This window comes from Anser brachyrhynchus, assembly GCF_964034855.1.
Source record: "Anser brachyrhynchus genome assembly, chromosome: Z".
In the NCBI taxonomy this organism is placed as follows: Eukaryota; Metazoa; Chordata; class Aves; order Anseriformes; family Anatidae; genus Anser; species Anser brachyrhynchus.
In genome coordinates this window covers 76,226,150-76,251,334 of record NC_137697.1, presented here as the reverse complement: position 1 = coordinate 76,251,334, position 25,185 = coordinate 76,226,150, and the positions used below count along the sequence as shown (strand labels likewise).

Below are 25,185 nucleotides of genomic sequence, written 5' to 3'. Positions count from 1 at the left end.
GAAGGGAAGGGAAGGGAAGGGAAGGGAAGGGAAGGGAAGGGAAGGGAAGGGAAGGGAAGGGAAGGGAAGGGAAGGGAAGGGAAGGGAAGGGAAGGGAAGGGAAGGGAAGGGAAGGGAAGGGAAGGGAAGGGAAGGGAAGGGAAGGGAAGGGAAGGGAAGGGAAGGGAAGGGAAGGGAAGGGAAGGGAAGGGAAGGGAAGGGAAGGGAAGGGAAGGGAAGGGAAGGGAAGGGAAGGGAAGGGAAGGGAAGGGAAGGGAAGGGAAGGGAAGGGAAGGGAAGGGAAGGGAAGGGAAGGGAAGGGAAGGGAAGGGAAGGGAAGGGAAGGGAAGGGAAGGGAAGGGAAGGGAAGGGAAGGGAAGGGAAGGGAAGGGAAGGGAAGATACAACAGGAAATGGTTGCAGGGGACAGAGGCACCTATCTGCAGACCTGACCTCCTGTTTACAGAGGTTTTTTTGCCAGAGGTTTTTTTGCCTGCCAAGAGCTCAAATATGAGATGTCACGGAAAGACAACCAAAGCTTGTCCACATGTTGTCTATTACCCTCTGCTGCTCTTCTGTGTGGGCAGTAATGATACCAAGGGCAAACTGTTTGGAAGAGAAAGTCAATGAAGCCTTCTACAGACAGCTGGACCTAGCCTCTCAGTCACAAGCCCTGGTTCTCATGGGGGACTTCAACCACCCTGATGTGTGCTTGGAAGACCACACAGCTAGGCACAAATGGTCCAGGAGATTCCTGCAGTGCACTAATGACAACTTTTTGACACAGGTTGGTTTAGGAGCCTCAAGGAGAGGTGTGCTGATGCACCTTACACTAACAAAGAAGTGCTGGTTGGAGACTCAGACAGAATAAGGAAGTATACAGACTCTGGAAAAAACAACAGGCCACTTGGGAGGAATATAGGGACACTGTCAGAGTATTCAAGGATGCGACAAGGAAGGCCAAGGCCCATTTGAAATTAGATCTGGAAAGGGATGTCAAGGACAACAAGAAAGGCTTATTCTTACATCAGTCGCAAAAGGAAGACTGGGGAAAATGTGGGCCCACTGCTGAATGGGTTGGGTGCCCAGGTGATGAAGAGAAGGCAGAGTTACCGAATGCCTTCTTTGCACTGTCTTCACTGCTAACACCAGCCCTTGGGAATCGCAGACCCTGAAAACAAGACAGAAAGTCTCAGGACAGAAGGATTTTCCCTTGGTTGAGGAGGATCAAGTTAGTGATTGTTTGGGCAAACTATACACTCAGAAATCCACGTGCTCCAATGGGATGCACCCATGAGTGCTGGGAGAGCTGTCGGATGTTACTGCTAGGCCACTCTCCACCATCTCTGAAAGGCCACAAAGAACAGGAGAGGTACCTGAGGACTGGAATGAAGCCAATGTCACTCCGGTCTTCAAAAAGGGCAGGAAGGAGGACCCAGGAAAATTCAGGCCAGTCAGCCTCCCCTCCATCCCTGGAAAGGTGATGGAATCACTCATCCTGGAGGTCATCTCCAAGCATGCGGAGGATAAGAAGGTGATCAGGAGTAGTCAGCATGGATTCACCAAGGGGAAATCATGCTTGACGAATCTGATAGCCTTCTGTGATGGGATGACTGGTTGGGTGGATGAGGGGAGAGCAGTGGATGTTGTCTACTTTGACTGCAGCATGGCTTCCCACACTGTCTCTCATAACATCCTCATAGACAAGCTCAGGAAGTGTGGGGTGGATGAGTGAACAGGGAGGTGGATTGAGAACTGGCTGGATGGCAGAGCTCGGAGGGTTGTGCTCAGCAATGCAGAGTTGAAGGCCTGTAGCTAGCAGTACCCCCCAGGGGTCAGTACTGGGTCCAGTTTTGTTCACCTTATTCACCAGTGACCTGGATGAAGAAACAGAGTGCACCCTCAGCAAGTTTGCAGATGACACAAAGCTGGGAGGAGTGGTTGATACACCAGGGGGGCTGTGCTGCCATTCACAGGGGCCTGGACAGGCTGGAGGGTTGGGCTGAAAGGAACCTCACAAAGTTCAACAAGGGCAAGCGCGGGGTCCTGCACCTAGGGAGGAATAACCCCAAGCACCAGTACAGGCTGGGGGCTGACCTGCTGGAGGGCAGCTCTGCAGAGAGGGACCTGAGAGTCCTGGAGGACAGCAGGCTGACCATGAGCCAGCAAGAAGCCAAGAAGGCCAAGGGCATGCTGGGCTGCATTCAGAAGTGTTGCCAGCTGGTCAAGGGAGGCGATCCTCCCCCTCTGCTCAGCCCTGATGAGGCCACACCTGGAGTGTTGTGTCCAGTTCTGGGCTCCCCAGTACAAGAGGGACAGGGAGCTACTGGAGAATCTGTCATACGAGGAGAGGTTGAGAGAGCTGGGCCTGTTTAGCCTGGAAAAGAGAAGGCCGAGAGGGGATCTTATCAACATATACAAATATCATAATGGAGGGTGTCAAGAGGATAGGGCCAAACTCTTTTCAGTGGTGCCCAGAGACAGGATAAGAGGCAATGGGCAAAACCTGAAGCACAGGAAGTTCCATCTGAACATGAGGAAAAACTTCTTTGCTGTGAGGGTGACAGAGCACTGGCACAGGCTGCCCACAGAGACTGTGGAGTCTCCTTCTCTGGAGATAATCAAAACCTGACTAGATGTGAACACACACAACGTGCTGTAGGTGACCCTGCTGAGCAGGGGGTTGGACCAGATGATCTCCAGAGGTCCCTGCCAGCCTCAGCCACGCTGTGACCGTGTAACTTTTCTCTCCTACATTCCTCTGTTCACACAAGTCACTCTGACTTCTGCCTCACCTCAAATAGGAAAATGGGAAAATGAGCTGCCAATACTGCAGTGAGTCAACAGGACCCAATTAGCATGTCTGTAAGCTTTCTGTCAGCTACCAGCTGGGAAAGTCAGGAAAAGAAGGTCACTGCAATCATGCTTACTCACGTATTCTTTTTCTTATTATTTAACTGTTTTTAACTGGTAGGAAAAGAAAGCAAATGGACTTCAAATTTCCATAACTGTACTAGGAATAATGAGTAAGAGAGACTGTATTCATTCGCCTGTAACTACCCACTCTCACTCTCTCATATAGTCTGATACTAAATAATCAGCTTAAAGGGTTTTGGTGGTGGTATTATTATTATTATTATTATTATTATTATTATTATTATGTTTTTGTTTTGTTTGTGTGATTGTTTTAAAGTATAAGCAACACTCAATTTTTAATAACAAAAAATTGAAACGCTAGCAAAAGTGTTTAAGATAAGTTTTTGACCTTAATCTCCACTTTTTTTTCTCTGTTCCTCTCTCCATTCTTTAACAATTTAGCTTGCCCAATAATTCTTTTGTGTGCTACTACTAAAAAAATAAATGCAAATCAATGTAAAAAGTAATCTTTATTAGATGACAGACTGCTTAATAGTCCCTGCTCTGAGTAAGAGTTTTTTCTTAGATGACCTTGAGATATCCCTTCCAAGGTAAACTACTTTCTGATTCCATGACCAAATCCCAGTACCATGTCTTATTTGTGATACTGTCACAACAGTGTAGAAAAGACAAAAAAGTCTGTTTACTCATCTGCCTTTCATGTAGGAACCTGTAACTAAAAGGGAGGAAATGAAAGAAGACATCACTCATAGAGCAGAAAATGAGAGATGTTTAACAAAAGGAGAAAAAGGATATACGGAGGACTGCATATGTTGCATAATGTTGCTCTTGAAAACTAAGGCATGACATTTAGTCTCTGTGAGATCCAGAGGAGCAACTCGAAGTCCATTTGTGTGACCTAACTGCCACGATATGCAAGCAACATTAATTTTGCTAGACTAATTTGAGTAGAAAGGATTCAAGATCATGTGAATGATCTGCTGGAAACAAGTAAAATATCAGTGAGTGCAGAAAGGATTTGGGATACAATCTAATGTACTTAACTTTAGAATGCTTTGAAGAGGAAAACACTTGAACATGGCCTGGATATGCACAGTAAGTAGATGGAAGATTTCACAGCAAATCCCAGGTTATACATCTAATATACAAAAGCTGACAAATATGTTACAAAAAATAAGAAAAGAAGCTTGAAAAATAAGATTTTTTTGAGCTGAGACAATGCCAAGTAATTCAAGAAATGATTTGGTACTAAATCACGAAAACAAATTGGTTTGTGTAAGCTTGTAGTTTTCCACACTCAAAAACCCTCATGACACCTACACTGAAATGATATTGTGAATCTTACTGCAATCCTGTGAATTTTTGGCTTAAATTAAAATTTCACTCAACACCACTAATTAAGCAATGCCATATCTCTAACAGCTGCAGTACATACAGTTTTAAGGAACCTCCTGTTTGTTCATGGTATATCTAAAGAGACTGGCAACCAACTGCTGACTGTGCACTCTTACTTGGTTTTATAACCAAGTTACAAAATACAGTAATTTGGCAAGTGGTGTAGTAAATCACAGCAAAGTAATATTTATTAGACAGTCTTTGTGATGAGTTCATTTTGACAATGTACAGTTTAAGATACTTCAAACTTCTGCTAAAATGGTAGTGTTTTTTTGAATATTGTCCCATGTAAATTAAAGGGTGTTTCAGAACAAAAATTAAATCATCCCCCACACATCTGCTGAAGGAAGACACATCCTACAGAAAATGATGAGAGAGAATAGCTGGCACAGAAAGACGATAAATTTGCAAAACCCACATGTAAAGAGTCTTCCAGTGTCTCAGATATTAATGATGAAGAAGATCCCATTCAAAGCGAAAAACAAACTGAAGGGTTGATCATTGATACCCAGGCAGTATTAAGAATTTAAGTAATTCAAAGCAAAAGCATGTACAGAACAGACAGTGGAATCTTCAAATGGTGTCTCAGATGCATAAGGAATGCTCTTGACAATGCACATGAACCTACCAATGAGACAGTTTGCAAGGAGTAATACTGCCATTAAGGAAGGGGTCATTTCTGAGTCACCAAATGCAATAAAAAAGCTACTTATCTATCAAGAAAAAATCTCTTATGCTACCTCATTCTTTCTTTTACAGAAAGAATTCTTGACACATAAATTTCCCTCTTCAGACTGATCAACTATTTGTTCCTATATTCTTCAAGTGGTGTTATTTTCAGGGTCATCACTGTAAAGACCAGTAAAATTACTCTTGTTCATATTCATTCAGATAAGAAGAAAACACTGTCCCTGAGACAGTGTTTTGTGGGTGTTTTTTTTTTTTTCTTATTTTCTCCACAGGATTTCATTTTCCAGTAACTTAATTTTCTTTGAAACAAAGCACATCTGTAGCAGAGAAAATTAAATAACTATTCTCTTTCATATTTTTTCTTTTATCGCACAAGATAACAATGTTATCTTACTCTTATATTTGTATATTTGTATCTGCTCACCATCATTTTTTTATTAAAATGCAAGTCAAGAAAAAATCAAATAAACAACAAAGCATGATCATTAACAGCATTTAAAAAAGCTATTTGATTTCCTTAAAAGATTGTATTAAACAGCCACATTTCGTACAGAATTGAATGATCTGCATATTTAGGACTTTTTGTTCTATCAAATTGTTGCTGTTTTAGGTTACAATCTGGGGTAGTGTAAAGATGATCCAGGACTTTCTCTGTAGCTGAGAACATGAAACCTTGACATTAGCTTCTCAGAACATTCTTTTTATACTGCTTAATGTTCTCTAGAGCTGCTTATTTAATCACTGATGTGAAATGCATGAATGTAGGTTTTTCTGTGTATGAAACATTTTTTTCAGGTTTGCTGTTATTTGGGGAAGGCAGTGGAGGAGGCTGTATCTGATTTATGGCTAAGGGTAGACTTCATTAATTTGCACAGGAAACTAGAAGCCCCACTGCAAATTAACTGAGATTGTCAATTTAAATAGTGAAAGAAAAAGCAAGTATATGTGGAAACCAAAAAGCTGCAGAATATCAAGGTATCTCAACAGGTTCTATATATAAGAAACAGTGTAAATTGTATCATTAATAATATTTTCTAAATAATATAAGTTATAGCATATCATTCAGACTATTACCAGACATTCCAAAAACTATGCTTGATTACCCTCTTTAAATATTCATCAGAACGTGAAAAGGCAGTCTTAAATGCAAATAATGTTTTGTGCTATGGAGGAAGGATAGAAGGAAGCTGCCGGTCAGAGGTGCGGAAGTTAAACAAATTCCCAGTATCACCATAAATGCGTGATTCATGCTCCTGTGTGAGCAGATAATGTTACTTTAAAAACCTAAAAAACAGATTGTAACCCTAAAATGTAGCTGCCTGGCTCTTGGACTGTGTCTCTGCTTTGAAGTGAGAGTCTGATATCCCCATACATTTCAAAGGGCATTCACAGGGCCACCTCCATACTGCAGGACGCAGGAATGCTTCCAGACTGGACACGCTCAGATTTGCCTTCACTCCGCTGTCCTACAGTTGTGGAGGACATTGTTCCAACCACTTCTTCCACATTTCTTTGTCTCTCTGAAAATGTAGCTCACAAACACAGGCTGGAAGGGAGCTCCATCCAGATAACCTGCAGACAGGTCTCCAAAGTGGACAAGGAAGAGACAAAATAATAAGGACATGCCACTGTATGTACGCGGGCATGCTCAGGTGCATCTCAGCACTGCCACAGGCTCCCAAGAACGTATTTCATAGCAGCCAGCATGGCCTGCACAGAGCATGAATTCCCAACAACAGAGAACACAGAAGAGAGAAAGCTTCAAACAAAGCTTCTCTCTTCTCAGGACCTAGTCTTGCAATTCTGAGTTGCAGGGAGGTGCCTGTATCTGATTAGGGTTCACAGCCAGAAGATTTTTTTCCAATCTTTGCCAGAAGACTTATCTTTTTCTTTTTAAAAACACAAATGGTTGAGATGGTAGTGATGCCCTTCTTTTACACACCAGGGCAGTGGTTGTACGATCCAGCTAAGAAGTGCAGAGATTTGGCTTCCATCGCCCTCCTCAACCTGAACACTGGTGTGGGGAGGCAGACTGTCTCTCTGAACTCAAATAACTCTTCAGCACAAGGTTCTTGTGCTGACTTTTGAGCAGAAATCAGAACCAGGATCTCCCCTCTTCTAAGTAGGTGCCCCAATCATCTAGCCACAGAGTCAAGCTCCCTCTTGCTCCCTCTCTTTGACATCAGGAATTCTGATAATTTTTTTTCTGTACTGGCACAGCATCAAAAGGTGAAGCGGAGGGAGCCTCCCACCCAGACTAGCCTATAGCCTGGTAGTCAGGTCCCAAGATGAAATGAACCATCTTTATTCAGGCTGGGAACAGGGCATGCTGAAACATTTCACGTTAGGGTGTGTAGTTTATGTGGGACTGTATCTCCATATTAAAGCTTCACTCTCAGGAAACTGACTGTATCTGACTGTCAACAACACACAAATTCTTATCTGAACAAAGGCTCTAATGCTCCAGCTTTAAGAGAATTTTTAAAAGCAGCACTGTAAATGTATTGTGCACATCTTTTCAGTTGTGACAAGGTAATACAAGATTAATTCACCTGGGAGCAGAAATAATTTTATACACAGGGGTTAGTACACATTTCTTCATTGCATGCATTACCTATCAACAGGTAGAATATCTAGGGCTAAAGGGAGCAATGAAAATCCTTTTCAGACAGTCTTCCATGGTCACTAGGTGTTGTTTCACAAGGCTGTAACCCCAACAGATTAAAAAGATATAAAAATGTTCATTGATAGGCAAATGGGGAAGAAGAAAGAGAAATCTAACTGGCATTAGCTGCAATAGCAGCACTGTATTATTAGTATCTTCGGTGCTGTCCTTTCCTCATAGCGTTTGCTTGTTTAATAAAAGTCAAGGAATGCAGCAATGTTGACAGAGTTCTTCTAAAATACCCGTACTCAGTATGGAAAGAGAGATAAGCTGAGAACTGGCACATTTTGTCTAAGGCAAACATGGCTGATACATTATCTCATGAGTTAACAGTTTGAATAAATAGGAGCTGGTATGCTAAGTCCTAGTGATGCTGGCTGATGAATGCTGCTTGAGGTTTAAGGTGTGGCAACTGTTCTTTACAGACTCATTGGCACACACACACTGAGCCTTATTACCTCTCATTTACTTAGGCTGGCACACCTTGTTTTTTTCTTTATTTAATCTTATTTTTTTGTTGTTGTTGTATTATTTTTAAAGAAAGAAGAACTGAATCATAAGAAGACAAGATGGGAGATGTCAAGTCTGAGACACAGATGTTTGAAGTTTATGAAAAAAGAAACCAAAGAGTCATAATCAGATCACTGTATCTCTGCAGCACATGCTGAATGAAAAACTCAATGGAAGAAATAAAAAGTTTGAATCTGAGAAGGGAAAGAATGATCACACCATAAAAAAAAAAATATATATATATTTGTATATTTCTCTTTAAACCAGATCCCCAGCACAAATGACACATGGAGAGCTAAACATTTTTTATATCCCTCATCCCTTTATAAGCATTTTGGTATGTTAACACAGTATGTTACTTCGCGGCACAAACTTTCTTTCTAGGTTTACCTGCTTCTGATTTTTCTCTAAGATGTTTGCTATCTTATCCGTCCTGGACATCTCAGCTGAAGAACCCCTCCCAATCTCCTCATATATGAGTAACAATCCATACACAAAGAGTGAGTCAGAAAAATGCACTTAAAATTCTTGGGCAGAATTAACAGCTGATAATGCACTGTGTCAAGTAAGCACCCAGAGAATTGCTGAGATTCTTTGACATCTGTAGGTAATGAACAATTATTAACAAGTCAGGCTTTTATGCAGAAGTCATTAAAAAATCACTTTTGAGCTGAAAAGGAGAAAGAAAAAAAAGAAAAAAAATCACATTCCAAATTAGTGTGAAACTAAAGACCATTTGATGTTCTTTCAGGGTGTAAATGAGAGGAAAAGCATTAGAAACCTTCAACAGAAGAGCCAGCAGCCCAGGAAGTCCAACTACCTGCTGTGCCATTCCCCGTTATCGCAGAAGGACACCTCGACCAACAGGTCTCTGCTGTACTGCATCGGGTTCATGTTAGTATTTCTAGATGCAGCTTTCCATTTCTGAACAATGTTCAACAGAGCCGGTTCCATCCACTATCTTTTCTCTTTTTCTATAATTTTGGTCAGAAATATATGCAAGCTTTCCATTCCAAAATAAAAAGTGAGATATATCTACAGAAAATTTCTCACCAGCTCTTATTTTAGTAAAGATGTATATGAAGAGGCTAAGAAAAAAATAGATTTTTTTTCCTTCAAATATACTGGAATACGTGTTGTTAATGTAATTGCTAAAGCAATATTTTAAGGCTGTATTTGTAAAGTGATTGTGGAATTTGTGGAATTATTTGCAAGGTTCAGAAGTAGTGTGAGAAATCTGCATATTATACACCATGATCAGTGTTTTTGGTATTCCAGGTTTTGACAATTTTCCAAAACAGAATGCAGATTTATCTCTACCATCTACTACTAAACAATCAAAGAATGACGATGTATATATATATTTTTTGACATATACTAGCCAATATGCAATATACTAGCCACAGCAAACATGAAGTTGAAAAATTTCACTGTAAAATCCACAAAAACAAGACAAGAGAAAGATTTAAGGATAGTGAAAGTGAAAGAAAAAAACACTGGACAGTCAGGTGTAACCTACTTTTCAAGCAGCTAAGACAGCAGTATAATGGCTGAAGTGGACCTTGGAAACAAAAAAAGAAACCCTTTCATTGCTGTTCCTTAAGGCAGAGTTGAGCAAGATTCAAAGAAGAGATTTCCTAAGCCTTAAGCAGAGGAAGACCAAAGGAAATCAAGGCAAAAGTGATGGGTTAAGAAAAAATTACTGCAGAATTGAAAATTCCAGAGATAGAAATAGTAAAAGGAGCAGCTGGCCTTTACTGATGAATTACAGACTTCTTTATTTAACAATATATTTGCAGTATATCCAGAAATATATTTTTAAAGCTCATCCAGTCCAACTCCCTTCCACTGACAGGGATGTCATTCACCAGATCAGGTTGCTGAAAGGTCCATCCAACCTGACCCTGAATACTCCCAATGATGGGGCATCCAAAATTTCTCTGGGCAGCCTGTTGACGTGTCTTACCACCGTGATAGTATATAATTTCCTCCTTATATTCTCTACCTTCTTTCAGTTTAAATGTGACCAGCTGGTCATGCTTCTTTTCGTGCAGCCCAGGATACAATTGGCTCTCTGGGCTGAAAGTGCACATTGCCCACTCAGCTAATCTTTCATCTACTACTCTTCCCCAGATCCTTCTCTGGAGAGTTGCTCTCAGTCTCTGGCTCTGTACTTATATTGTGGTTTGCCATGACCCAGGCACAGCAGCTAGGACTTCACCTTGTAGAACTTCATGAAGTTCACACAGACCCACTTCTCAAGCCTGACAAGGTCCCTCTGGATGGCATCCCTTCCCTCTAGTGTATCAACTGCACCCCTCAGCCTCATGTCATCCATAAACTTGTGGAGGGCGCAGTCAATCCCACTACGTTATTACTGAAGATATTAAACAGTAGTGGTCCCAGTACAGACCCCTGAAGGACACCACTTATCACTGATCATCTGGACGTTGAGCCCTTGACTGCAACTCTCTGGATGCAGCCATCCAGCCAACTTTGCATCCATCTAATTGTCCATCCATCAAATCCATATCTCAAATTTAGGGGCAATAAAGTTGTGGCGGCCAGTATCAAAGACCTTACAGAAGTCTCTGTAGCAGACATTGGTTGTTTTTCCTTCACCCACTGATGCAGTCACTCTATCACAGAAGTCAGTCAGGCACGATTTGCTCTGGTGAAGCCATGCTGGCTGTCTCTAATCTCCTCTATTCGTTACACAATCTTTGACGTAAATTCCAGGAGGACTGCTTCCATGATCTTAACAGATAGTGAGGTGAGGCCAACTGGTCAGTAGTTCCCAGGGTCCTCCTTACAAAGCTTTTCAAAATACGTGTGATATTGTCTTTTCGCCAGCACTGGAGACTTCTACCTGAGTGCTGTGACTTTTTAAATATGACGGAGAGTGGCTGAGGAACTACCTCTTCCAGTCTTCTCAGGACCCTGGGATACCTCATGTCTGGTGCACTTTTGTGTGTTCAGGTTCCTCAGGTAGTCTCAAACCTGATCTCCTCTTATGATGGAAGGACCTCATTCCCCTATTTCCACCCCTGAGGTTCAGGGGATTGAAAGATGTGGGAAGAGGGATTGCCAGTAAAGACAGACAAAAAAAAGCTGTTGAGTACCACAGCGTTCTCCATGTGTTACACCAGTTCTCCCACCTGTTTTATCAGAGGGGGTGTACTCTCTTTAGACTTTATTTTCTGGCTAATATACCTGTTGAAGCCTTTATTATTCTTCATATTCTTTGACAATTTCAGCTCCAACTGTGCTTTAAGCTTTCCTGATCATATCCCTACACACACAGGATGATACCTCTCAGTTATATTAAAATAATGAAAAATATATTCATATAAATGAAAAAGCAATTAAACTTTGTATTTGCTGCACTGCATAAAGTTCTCATTTGTTAAAGGTCATACAACATTACCTTTCCATTTCTTAGTTACTCCTTTTCATTTTTGAAATTGCATTTGGGGGGAGGGGGGCTCAAGTGTTCCTAGGCTGTCACAGATTTAAGGTGTATGTGCTCAGTTGACTGCACAGCCACTTGCCCACTCCACCTGCCCCAGCAGGACAGGGGAGAGAACTGGGAGAGCAAAAGTGAGAAAATTCATGCATCAAGATTCATAAAGAACAGAAAGAAAAGAGAAAAACAGAGAGAAAACAGGAAAGTTAAAAAAAAAAAAAAAAAGCAGAACCACCACATTGGAACCACTCTAATATTTGAGCTAGTCAAACATATATAAAAAATCCATAGTCTTTTATACTGTCACAGACTGAACTCTGCTCTGTGAAAACACCTTCAGATAAGAACAATAAATAAAGTAAACAAACTTTTTTCTATCTCACTGAATATTCAATTGACAGCTGGCCAAACTTGCTAGAAATTATATTCAAAAGCTCAGAACTGCTGAATTCTTGAGGCTGGCATATTTCACAAGTTTATGGTCTTTTTGGGTGATAAACAGCTTTGTGTGGTAAGGACATCAGACTTGACACTTCAGAGTGTCCAAATGAGGGCTATGAAGATGATGAAGGGTCTGGAGGACAACACGTGTGAGGAGTGGCTGAGGTCCCTGGGTTTGTCCAGCCCCGAGCAGAGCAGGCCGAGGGCAGGCCTCATGGCGGCCTGCAGCTCCCTCACGAGGGGAGCGGAGGGGCAGGCGCTGAGCTCTGCTCTCTGGGGACAGCGACAGGACCCGAGGGGACGGCATGGAGCTGGGACAGGGGAGGGTCAGGCTGGGTGTTAGGGAAAGGTTCTGCACCCAGAGGGTGGTCGGGCACTGGGACAGGCTCCCCAGGGTAATGGTCACGACACCGAGCCTGCCAGAGCTCAAGAAGTGTTCGGACAACGCTCTCAGACGCATGGTCTGATTTTGGCTGGTCCTGTGTGAAGCCAGGAGTTGGACTCAGTGATCCTTGTGGGTCCCTTCCAACTCAGGATAGTCTATGATTGTATATTATTTAGGAGGTGACCAGCATCATATCTGGTTAATCAAAGAACTATCACTTCTCTCTCATCACTTCTCTTAAAAACTTTAACTCCCTCAAGTCTTCCCATGAAAAAACCTGTCAGCAGGAAAAAAGTTCTGGAAGGAGAAGTCATTGAAATATGGACTGAAATTCAGGGAGGCAGATGACTGATCCTGTCTTCAAGCTGCTACCTCTTCTTAATTTCAAATTTCCCACCCTGACAAGTTTTCAGTTCTCCTCAAAGTACCAAACTCCTATCTTACAGATACTGACTGTATCTGCACAGTCTGTACAGATTAAATCTCAGTTTAAACTACATGCAGTCCTAATCTTCCCTCATCACAGTTTATTAGGTATTTAGAACATGACCGGACTGTGCACACTGCATTCATCTGCACGACCACAGCAGACTAATGGGACAATTCAAAGGAGTATTCCTGTTTACTATGAAATGAAGTTGGGTTGGTGTCCTGCTGTGATGTTTCATGGGAAAGGAGACTAGCTCATGTTCACCACCATAGAGAATCCATTTGTAATGAAGTTCATAAAAAGGACTTCCACACTAAGAAAGAGCAAGGAGGGTACAGTGCGCATGGTAGCCATGATCTGAAGAGTTAACAAGGACCGCTGGTTGGACAAAGAGGACATAACAGAGGTAATGAGCTTAGCTAAATCAAAGAAACTTATGTTGAGATTAGTGTGGAGAGTAACATGAGTTGCAGGAAGGTGGCAGGAGAAAGGCTTTTATGAAAGAGCAGCAAAATATCAAATTAAAGCACCCAGTACGCAAACACTGCTAAGGGCTAGATGAGCAGTGGTCATGGATAGTAATGATCAATAAACAGGTGAAGTGGGCTTAGGCAGAGAGACTGCTGAAGACACAAGGAAGGAAAAAAATGAAGCAAATATAGAATTTCAGTATAGCAAGGGTGGGAAGAAGAAAAGGATGGAATGGAGAGATGGAAATTATGAGCTTGAGCATGATATGAGCCATAGTTAAGCAAAAACTGATCAAATTTAAGAAAGAAGAAAAACATGGAAAATTTCAGTAGATACTGTGTAAGGAAACCTACTGATCTCTCTGCTTGTGAATCAGTCTTATTTTAACTTGTCAAAGAAAAGTAAAGGCAATATTCTGGCCTTTGCACTTTAAATTACTCTAGCAATCCAGAGGAAAATGTTGTAGGCTTGGAAGGCCTACAAGAGTCTAAGTAACAAGATTAAGCATACCACATATAATCAGCACCTTAAGAGAAGCAGCACATTTCTTCAATGCAATTCCATCTTGGAACACATTTGAAACACTCTGAAAACAGTGAGCATTGTGTAATTATAAAGGAAACAGTCTCCTAAACAGGTGAGATTTCACAGAAAAAATGAAGAAAAAACAAGAAGGCATTAGAATGGCATAAGCAGAAGGCTACCACATGCGCTAATGCTGTTACAAATGATATAATAAAAAATATGTATTTAAATATTTATGCTTTCTGTAGTCTGTCATTTTGTGTAGCTTCTTTTAACTGTAACTTGCACCAATGTCTATGTTTTCAGCTTAGCCTTCTACTCTGTTTCTGCTAGTTTAATCTGGTTTATCTGACTGAGCTATTTATTCTCTGTATTTTGCTCTTTTCTCTGTATCTATATCCCTTATAAATATGTTTATATCTATGGTTGTATACATAGAGAGAGAGGTCAGGTTTTGGTCTAGTCAGTTTGAAACATACTTTTAATATATGGAGAGTCTTATGCATTTTTTTTTCATTCACACGATGATCCCTGAGGAATGATATTAATTCAGTGAAGATCCTCAAGACGTCCTTAATATAAGATCCAACGTCAACGACTGTACTCAGAGTTTTCCAGTTCTGAAAGATTCCAGGATTATGCTCTTCTATCTTGAGACACTTACTCCTAAGCAGCCCTGATGAAATAAATGAACCTACTCAAAGAGTAACTTATTCCACTTTCTGTCGGTGACAAAAATGGGCTAATACCCCCTCTCTTTGGAAACAGAGAACTTCAATCAGATGAAAATTACTCCATACTAGTCATAATTCAGAAAATACATTGAAGAAAGGCATTTTTTTTTTCATGCTTTGGCAAAAAAAATAAAAATCAATAGTATCATCCTTACCAACCTAGCTGTCGGTATAATCAGAACAATTACTAACTACAAAGAAAATACAACACCTAAGAGGGTTAGACATGAAAGACTTTCTTAAGTATGAGGATATTAAAATTCCAGTTGTCCAACACAAAGGGATAAAAAGCAATGACACCAGAGCTGAACTCTTTATTTTCTATTAACTACAAAGTGTCGAAAATACACTTCCAACTATGCAACACAGCAGTACCTGGTTGCCTGGTTTCTCATATTGGTATTCTGTCTTCTGCCACTGGCCAATTGTGAAACTCAGTACTGTTTAATGGGACACCCTCATCAAGACAGGAAATTGTCCCTTGCTATTGAGACCCTTAGGAAAAATAAACACCACCTTAACATCAGATAATGATTTCAAAGAGGAAAATGGAAACTGATGATGCTTAAATTGTTTCCAATTTCTTATATCACCTGAAAACTATATAACCTCTGCTTTCACTAGGAGCCTGAAAGCCCATATTCACTGTCCAAATAAGTTTCCCAGTTCATAGGGACAGCGGGAAATATAACCCTGGATGGATGGAAAAATACAAGATTACAAAACCCCCCACGGTAATCCTTTAATGAAGGTTTTAAACTAACACAGACCCATTAAATAATGTCACATTTAATGAGTACTTAAATAATATCATTAATAATGCAGTAATTGGACCTCTTAACAAAAAGAAAATCTCTTTAACGCTGTCATCATTTCCGGCAATACAAGTTACTGAATAGTGCCTTATTCTTAGTTGTTATTATTTTTTAAACATAAATAAGCTAGAAATAATGAGTGAGAGAACTTTTCCGGTAACTGCGGCCCAAGCATTTAATTTTTGTTCTTAAAGAAAAAAAAAATATATAAAACCACCATTACTGCCCATGTGTGGTTATATCAGGTACGGATATAAAATTACTATTGTGCTTGTGTTGTCTTGGAACCATCTGCAACTTGGCCAACTTACTCAAGCAGGATTGTATTGTACAGAATTTCAGAAACTCTCACTCCAAAGGCACAATCTAAAATGATTTTTTGCCACATATTTATTTACTTTCTGATATGTCCTAGACTGTATACTGTTCCACATATTTTGTTACGAATTAATAAAATTTATTTTAGTATTCACCATCTGAATTGTTAAACAAAGTCATAGTTTAGATACAAAACTATTATGATCCTTACAAATAGGATCATAAATACTTTTAAATCACTTTCAACTACTTAGGTTACCATCTAAGCAAAAACACTGATGGGGTCCATTTACTGTACCTGTCAACATATAGTTTTCTTTTTATAAAATTTTAGAAGCTACCTTATTTTTTTCAGCCACGTTCTGCATTTCTATTAAAAAAAAAAAAAAGGAAAATATCTGTTATTCTGTTATTATTAGAAAACCTTGTGACTACTGCTTACAGAAATGAGGAATATGTTTTAACACTCCCAAAAATGTTAAGGTTTTGCTTTGTTTCATACTATGAGGACAAAGACACTACTAAAGAGAAGAGACTCATAAAGGCTAAATTCAACATGGTGAATGTAATCTCCCTATAGACAAGAGAGAGTGACAGAATTCACCGTAGAACAATTCAAGACAGCAGTCTAATTCAGCTGTTCTGATGCTGAGTAAGACCCTCACCACATGAAGGGAGCGTTAGGCTCACTCAAAGTTAATCTTTGTGTATAGCCCTTACTTTACATTATTTGGAGTAGTCACTGAAAAGTTAAAACTTTTAAACCTCATGCAGTTCTCTCTCTAACAAACATAGCTAGAAAACACAGTGCAGAAAGTCTATGCAAATGCAGATTACTGTATAATTTTGTTAGTCCAATATTTTGAGGATATACATTTTTTTAGTGATGTCTATTCTGTGCCTAATTATGGGAAAATTGATTTTTTTCTCAATTCATATTTTGTTAATTAATAACCATGCTAATTGTTCCATCGTTGTTGTTTATAACAAAGATTTGCAAAAGAAAATGTTGGTTTTGGTCCCTGTGAGTAACTATTGACCCAGAATCTGACCAGAAAGGTGGGCTGTACAGCATTATGTAGCAGTCATGTATAATCTGAAGTGGGGGGTGTAAATCAAACATGACCAACTGATGAGGGGATGGATTGCTTCCTTTTCTCTAGTTTCTCACAAAACTGTCTGGAGTTTACTTCCCCTTTAGCTCAGGAGAGTGGCCAATTCCAACAGAAGCTTCAGTTCTCCCGTATTCCATTCCTTTGTATTTCTCAGAAGTCTCATCTGCTGTTATTCTTGTTCCTATTAATAACTTCAACACAATGTGTAAAGCACAATTGTTTCTTTTCACTTGTTTGCTTTTAGAAGTTTGTTTTTTTTTTTTTTGGGGGGGGGGGAAGTGGTTAATAAAATGAGTATTTTTCCTGTACCGTGCTGCACTATTTTTCATTTGTTTTCTACCAAAGAGAAAGAAAATACTTTGATCATAATAAGCTTACAAAAGTCTGAGATAGATAACCATCAGACGTATCTAAATTCACACTTCCAAGTGTAATTGCTAAATGTAGCATTTTGAAAAATAGATGATGGTAGGAAATACTTAGACTATTTAGTATTTAGACTACTGTTAAACTATTATCCAATTTAATGGGAAGCTTTTGATTTATAATTCAGCACAATCTGAATTATATCAAGAAAAAAAATACAAATCCCATTCTGATTTTCAAACGAGTCTCATATCCATCCAGAAATATTAGAAATATTGAGAATACTCACTTCTAAGTATACACGTATATGATCAAAATGAAACATAAACTACACAGTTCTCTGTGCATATTCTCTCACGTTCACTGAGAACTTTGAGAACTTTACTACATGATTGCTAGATGTCTCCCCTGCCAATCCTCATTACTACATGATTCTGTTCTGGGATGGAACATACAGGAATTAACTGCTTTGTACATTAATAACCACTGAATTTCTACCGTGATACTCAGCAGCTGTATTTGGGTCAAACCCTCTCTTTCTTCATAGCTCTCCTTCAATCACTTCACATGTTACCAGAGTATTAGACTGAAGAATCGTATGATAGAAGGAGCTTTCATGGACAGATTTCTTTTTGGAACAAATAACAGCAAAAATACAGAAAGACACAGTGATCCACTGACAAGATACAATATGGAATCAAGTTGACATGCAAAACCAACAATAGCTGAAAACACAAGGCTGAAATTACTGACAATCCTATTATTCTCAGGGGGAAAAACTACTCATTCCCGAAGTGGATTAAGAATCATAAAGTGCTACAATGATGGCTTCTATCAAACATAAGAAAGTCTGCCAAAGCAAAAGCAAAGCAAACCTCAGCACCTTGAGGAAGGTGCAGTCAACTGTGAAAACAGAGGACATAACAATAATTCAAATAATAAAGTAGATCAGAGAATTTTTTCTTATTTTTAACTGACTTCTAGACTCACCAAAAGTGAAATGAAAACAGAATAGCATGTTAAAAGTGCACTTACTCCTTACCCTATTCCATACCTTTGACTCCATGCCTCTTTAAGTTAGAAGGGATATTTTAGCAGCTAAAATAAAAATAGGGACAACTGCAAATAATATATTCTCCCAGCATTACCCTGATAACAAGGATGTTAAACAATGAAACAAAAAAAAAAAAGTCTTCAGGGAATTTAGCATAAATTCTACACAGTTAAACAAAGCTGTCTAGTATGATCTGGAACAAGCTGTATTATCAGCATTAATGGATAGGCTTTTTCATGTAACTTGGAAATTTTTAGAATAATTATAGTCCAAAATGGTTATGAAGGGCCAATATGCTAATTATCATCTAGAACAGAAAACATTTACATGGGCCCAATCCAAGTTTATCATCCCCTGCAGAATGAAATAGACTTTGAACAAAATCTATTTGCTTTTTACTGATCTGCTCAGTGGCACTGTAAATTTATTGCTCCCCTTAGTAAACACATCTTCTGTTTGATCATTCTCAAAATATTTTATTGACCAAACATTTCAGGACAGGGAATATCCTTCAGGCTACTACTGTAACGATGCAGTCAGTCCAAGGTAAATATTATTCAACATGATCTGACTTAGCAAACCAGAGTTTAGTAGTCAGATTAAGCTTGGCACTGAATTTTTTTGAATATGAAAATAATAAACACGTCTGTAGTTGCACTACATAAAACATATTATTATTGGATTTAAATTTTACATTGTTTTTATCAATATGATAATTCCAAAAGGAAATTTAAGGAAATTTAAAATTTAAGGAAATTTAAAAAATAACAAACAAAAATAAATCCAAACAGAACTTAAATACAGAATTAGTTTGAGAAATCTTAATATCTTAATATGATGATATTATATGACATTATGATGATGTTAAGATGATATCTTAACAATATCATCTGATATCATAGAAACTGCTATTATTCTGCAGTGTCACAATGAACAAGTAGAGGACAATTTTATTATTGCACTGACCAATAAAACATCAGTTGGAATGAGGTGAAAAACAAACTATAATGAAAATATTTGTCTTCAGACTTCCCCTGATGTGCATGGATATCTTAGTAGGACAGGGGGAAAAAAAGGGGAGGGGGGCTCACAGTCTGAGATAACTAATATGTGTTCCTCAGTGATATTTGACTTTTCTGAACAGTACTGTCTGTCACAGGAAGCTACAATGCAAAGCTTTGCAAATCCTAGTTGAAAAACATTGGCCATATTAAAAATTATGTTCAACAGTGGGACTTAGCAAAGCATTTATTCTTGGGTGTGTACCACAATCAACCCATCTATCTCATTCTGTCTTAAGAAAAAACACTCTACTTGTGAGTAAATGACAGCTCATAATGCACTATATTATTTAACGCAAATTAGTTTGTAATTACCAAGTAAGAGACCATTTTTAACCTCATGAATTTGTTTCTTTTAGTGAAAATTAATATACCAATGCTCAGAGGAAAGTCTTGACAAGCTGCAAGAAACATTAGAAAGCAGAACATTGAGTCTGAGCTGAGAATATCCCAGGTCCTTTTCCTTCATACTAAAAGTATTGAATACAAAATTACAGGGACTCTACCCATTTCTTTTACTCTCCAGAATTGCAATAATATTTAAAAATCATGCTTTTCTGTAGTTTGGTGTTTCCTCAGCTGTCTGACGTGCCAAATTGTCTAAGTAACAGACCTACCTAGGATTATTTAGTATCTAAGATCATTCAGCACATGTTAGGACAGCATCACTGAAACACGTTATGGTTGTTTTAGGACTGCATTGTGAAGGAGTAAGAAATCAGCTAAGTGAAGCTTACCTTTTCATCACTGATGGCAAGTGATGATCTCCAAAGTAGGAGTTGTCTGATAGATGGATGGATGGAGGGAGGGAGGGATGGGTGGATGGATAGAAAATTGCCCTTCTACTACTTCTACTTGGCTGCTACTATTAACTGGTGCTATATCTTTAATATCTGTTTAATTATGGACACACACGCACCTTTTCCCTGGTAATATCTGTAATAGCTTTTTATCCATATACGTATATATTGTTGCCTTACTAATCATAATATTCTTGCTAGTGGATTTGAGCTGATTTGTAATAAATAGAAATCTTCAGTAACAAACACTGTGTCCTATTGTATCACAGAATATAATCCTTTGAACTCACTGTTGTGACTTCCGTGTACCCACTGCCATGTACGGATTGCGACAACACTGTTTAGCACACTGTAACTATCACAGACAGTGTAGCACTTCATAGACTAATGAAGCTACAGGTAAGCAACCGTATACAGCTAGGGATTAATTAAGATGGCAATGCACTGCTGAAAAATAAAAGCTCACAATAATTTGTATTTGCTTGTAAATAAATGTTTCTAGTTCTGTAATATGATGCTACTTAGTTAGTTCATTTCAAACAAGGGCCAGCTATGTTATGCTTAGCTAAATGTTAGCAGGATCCTGCAGAAAATCTAAACATTTTGGAGGTAATGATGCATCAATAATTTCAGAAGTCACAAAAATGAAACATTTCTTTATTCCTTTGATAAGCAGACTACCTACTGATATCTGACATTTATCAGGCTCACTACTAACACATATGCACCTCAGTATTTCCAAAGAAATAGTTGCTGAAAGTGCTCTGTCCTGCAGCAGAACTTTGTAAGGACACTTCCTGTTGTGAAAGCTGGAGGAAAGAATACAATCCCTTAAAAACAGCTTGAAAAAACTGAAGTATTAGCAAATGTTGTGAAATTTACTACAGCTCTCTGCAGAATGTTAGAAACTCTGGCAACTGTGAACAGTTACCTTCAGAAAGGTCTGTTATTTATTATTTTACAATGCATTCTTTCTAGGCCTCTAAACTAGGGTGAACTTAGTAAAAGATTATTATAAACCTGAAGGAAAATTTTCCAGGAAACAATGAGGCAGAGCTTCTGGGGTTTTGTGGGAAATCCCAAATATCTTCTGCTCCCAAGCTCACCAGCTGCAGGCTCAGTCCACTGCTGTCACTGGATTTAAAGGAGTTTTGTGTTTGTGATAAAAAGACACATTTTCCCTTCATGCTTCTAAACAAAAAAAAAATAATATAGCCTTACATTTGCTTCCTATGTCAGGAACAATCTGTTAGTACAATTAAGATCAAGTTCACCTTTGACTGTATTATTTTAGTAGTGCTGAACATACTAGCACAGAACAAAGAAATTTTACGATCTTAGTGCTAGAAGCATCAAAACTAAATTGATTTAAAACTCTAATAAATAAACAGAACCACGAGCACATTACAGAGGAAAAAATTCACACAGACAAAGACGAACTTTATAACTGAAGAATTTTATAACAGAGAAGGTGGCTGAGGAGCTAATGCTAATCACACAGTGAACACCATTCCACACAACTTGCTTATTTGCTTCTACTCCACCCCTTTTCCAGTGAAACCCCATTTACAGAAGGCTTTAATAAACCAGTCTGAAGTTAACAAAGTATATTTTAACAATAGGTAGTATTTGCTATCAAATGTAATACTGAAAGACTGCGTTGTTCTAAGACAAACCTGGGAAGCTCAGACACCCACACTAATAATTAACCCCAAGTTCCTATCATGTTTGGTCTCAGCTAAAAGTTAGTAATGAGATTCAAAGTGTTAATGCCACGTATTACTCTGCATAAAACAGAAGGCATGTTACACATTTACGAAGAACGTAAAGCTTAATAAAGATTAATATACGAACATCACTTTTACCTTTCCCAGGTCAAGAGTAGGGCCGTGTGTATCACAATGTTTTAATGACTTGGCAGCTGCTAAAATGAGGGTTTAGAAACACATTTACAACCACCCATTTACCCAAAACTCTGCTCCAAGGCAAGAGACTGCAAGGATCAGCACCAATTACAGAGTATGATTAAATGTGAGGATGGATTTTGTTACAGAGCTCAGACCTTTATCTCCTGTGGAGACCTTTTGAAAATGTTGATATAATTGCCTCTAATTGAAACACACTAGAGTATCTAGATAACAGATTATACTTGAGCACAACTTGGAACATTTTAAAAATACTTCAGAAGTAACAAGTAGCAGCAATGGTGAGCCACTTTTAAGGATGAATTTACCTAGAAGCAGCAGTACGTACACTTTTCAGCTAAAGATTTCTCTATCTGCCCAGGAGTTATTTTGTGCTGAGTCACGCACTCCTATGAAAGTGGTGGTGGGAAGGTAAATTATTTGTGTATGTGAGATTTAGAGGACTGATGCATCTTGCATTTGTAACACATTTACATTGTGTGACTTCTTGATCTCTCCCCAGTTTTGTTCTGATTGTGGGAACACATTTTTTAAAAAGGACAATCATCATCTGCCAAGGTTTCAGTTATTGTCTTAGAAACATTCTAAGCCTCAAAAAGATTTCCTAAACTATATTCAGAGTTGAGTTTTCTGGATTTTAACCTCAGGAACATGGAAGACAACCACTCTGAAGAGTGGTACATGTAAAGAGGATCCCATTGACCTTATCTGACATTGTGAACACACACCATTTGCCACCTGCCTTGATATAGTAGTGAAAGAGCATATCATCAACCACCACGTTTTTAAAGCCCTTTTTCATGACTGGACATGGCCAGTTTCTTCTTTTCTGCATACAAACATACACTTCATATGCTCCTGGCTTCTCCATCCATCTAATATACAACCGAAACTCCTTATTACTTATTTCACTAATCATTCACCATGATTCCAAGCATTTATGCATTTCTCAGTCACTCTTCAGAGTCTACTCAGATCTACAGTTGTATCAGTGGCTTTATTTCAATTAATATTTAGTTTAACACAAAATACCAACTCAGCCTACATGGCAGTAATAAAATCATAGGTAAAGTGAACAGTCTCTCTTGTCTTTATGTTATGACTTGTTTGTACAATTCTTATAAATCCACATAATGGCATTTTCAACTGGTGATCTTTCTTCTTGCATTTTCTACACAACAGGAAAAAACATTCCATGTGAATAAAATCCCACTATTACCTGCCGATAAAACAATCAAAAATTCTACTATTGTATTTAATCGCAGTTAAGTGTACTCATTGGTAAGCTGGTATTCATGAAAATCTTACTGAATTAGTTTTTATATGCAACTTAGACCCTGGTACACTTTCAACTGTACTTGCTATATGAATCTGGCACAGCCAGATGCTGGTTTCATTTACAACAATAATTAATCCAATTTAGTCTTTAAAAGGACTTGTTAATCTACCATGTATGGAACACTAGCTGCATGGAAGATGCAAAGAAACAGGTCATAATAAAATTACCAAAAACAGAAACAAAAAGACTCATTAAAAATATATGCATACATATTGAAATAAGCAAACAAATGAAGTGATAGTGGTGGAGAAAAAGTAGAAGCTGGTTAGCTTCTAGTCACTGGTTAGTATAATTTTAATTTGCTGTAAAGCAAAATCATTGAGGAACTATTGCTCAAGAAAGCCAATGGTTTTCTCTCTCAAAAGATGAGTTGTCTAGGTTAAGAAAGTTTTGCAGACTTCAAATTAACACTGCACAGGAGTTGCTAGGGTCAGAATTTTATGAGTAACAGTAACTGCTGAGGGAGGATATTCTCTTCAACAGGACAGGTCTGTGGAAACCTTTTAGCAGGGAAATGAGCAATGGGAGATTTGCTAATTAGGAAGAGTAATAGTTATCCACAGTTTCATTATAGCAGAATGGCACATGAGTTTACAGAACAAAGGGAGAGGAAGAAAGGACGCAGAACATGGCAATAAGAATTGAAAATGACACTGAAAAGCATGAAACAGAGAGAGGTAGAAGAATAATCTTCTTCAAGGTAAGATACAGAGAAAAGGGATGAATAGGCTACTTGGGAATGTTGCTGTCTATTCCACTCTGTGTGTGGTCCCCAACTGTTTGTGATGTTGGGAAAAAGTAGGGTATAATGAAAAAAGAGCTGGAAGGCATTAGCTGATAGAAATCTCATACTCTTATCCTTTAAAGTGATAAACAGAACATTTGACTGTTTGCAATGAGGACAGGAGGTGTGAGATAATATAGCAGAATTCTAACATATGTTATAGTATTGCTCATGTATCTGAGTTTTGGCAAACAGTAGGAGATAACTTATAAGAAGATACTAACAGCCTGTGCGTTAACACTGTATTGTGACTCAACATCAGAACAGTGAACAAGGGTGGTAAAGTAACATTATCTCTATGAGCAGCAAAAGTACAAATACACAGGTACTACCGTAAAGATAAGTTATCAGTGACAGACCAAAATCATGTGTTGATTGATGAAAAAATATGACACAAAATTTAAACTATATGAGTATCTATGATTTATTTCTTACAGGCTCCATCACTTGGCCATGACTCCAAAAGCACTTTTTGCCTTCTTTATTCCAAAGATGACATGAAGCTATTTCAGCTACTTTTACATTTCAACACTCTCTGGACTGAGACCTTAAAGGCCCCTTTTATAGCAGCTGCATTGCTGCTTACTTTTGCCTGTCCTTCGGCTTTAAATATCTGCAGATGGTTTCATGTTTATATCAAGCATCTCTGCACCACAGCAATTTCACATCTGGTGTGATTCGCAGACTCCCTAACAAGAAACTCCAGAGGTGGAATTACTCACTCTGCTTAAAGAAAGGGAAAGGTGCAGCAATAAGGTTTCTGTGGGAACCAGTTCCCACACATTTAGGTGATCAGGATAAAGGACAACTCACTGTTTTACAGCAACAGCCCTTCCTCAGGGTTATATAGGTATAATACCTATTCTGACAATCATGAGCTCCAGTACTTGAGATAAGTATTTCTTGGCCCTCAGTTTCTAAAAGACCCCATATACACCTTATCTGTCATCTGAAGACACCGTATATCTAAATTTAAAATGTGCTCATATATATATACATATATATTCAAAACAGCTTAGAAAGTCATTGACATCTTGAGAT

General features: G+C 38.7%; 1 protein-coding gene across 12 annotated transcripts in view; it reads right to left on the bottom strand.

The window, feature by feature from the left end:
- Positions 1-25,185, bottom strand: part of ADGRV1 (adhesion G protein-coupled receptor V1) — a 289,971-nt gene that overhangs the window by 120,439 nt on the left and 144,347 nt on the right. Inside the window, exon 75 of one of the 12 annotated variants that reach the window (XM_080573056.1) lies at positions 5,707-6,524. The exons of the other annotated variants lie outside the window; for them this stretch is intronic. Coding sequence (XP_080429182.1) covers positions 6,474-6,524 — 51 coding nt within the window. The 3' untranslated portion in view covers positions 5,707-6,473. Of the gene's footprint in view, positions 1-5,706; positions 6,525-25,185 lie in introns of those variants that run through there. 12 annotated transcript variants of the gene reach the window in all.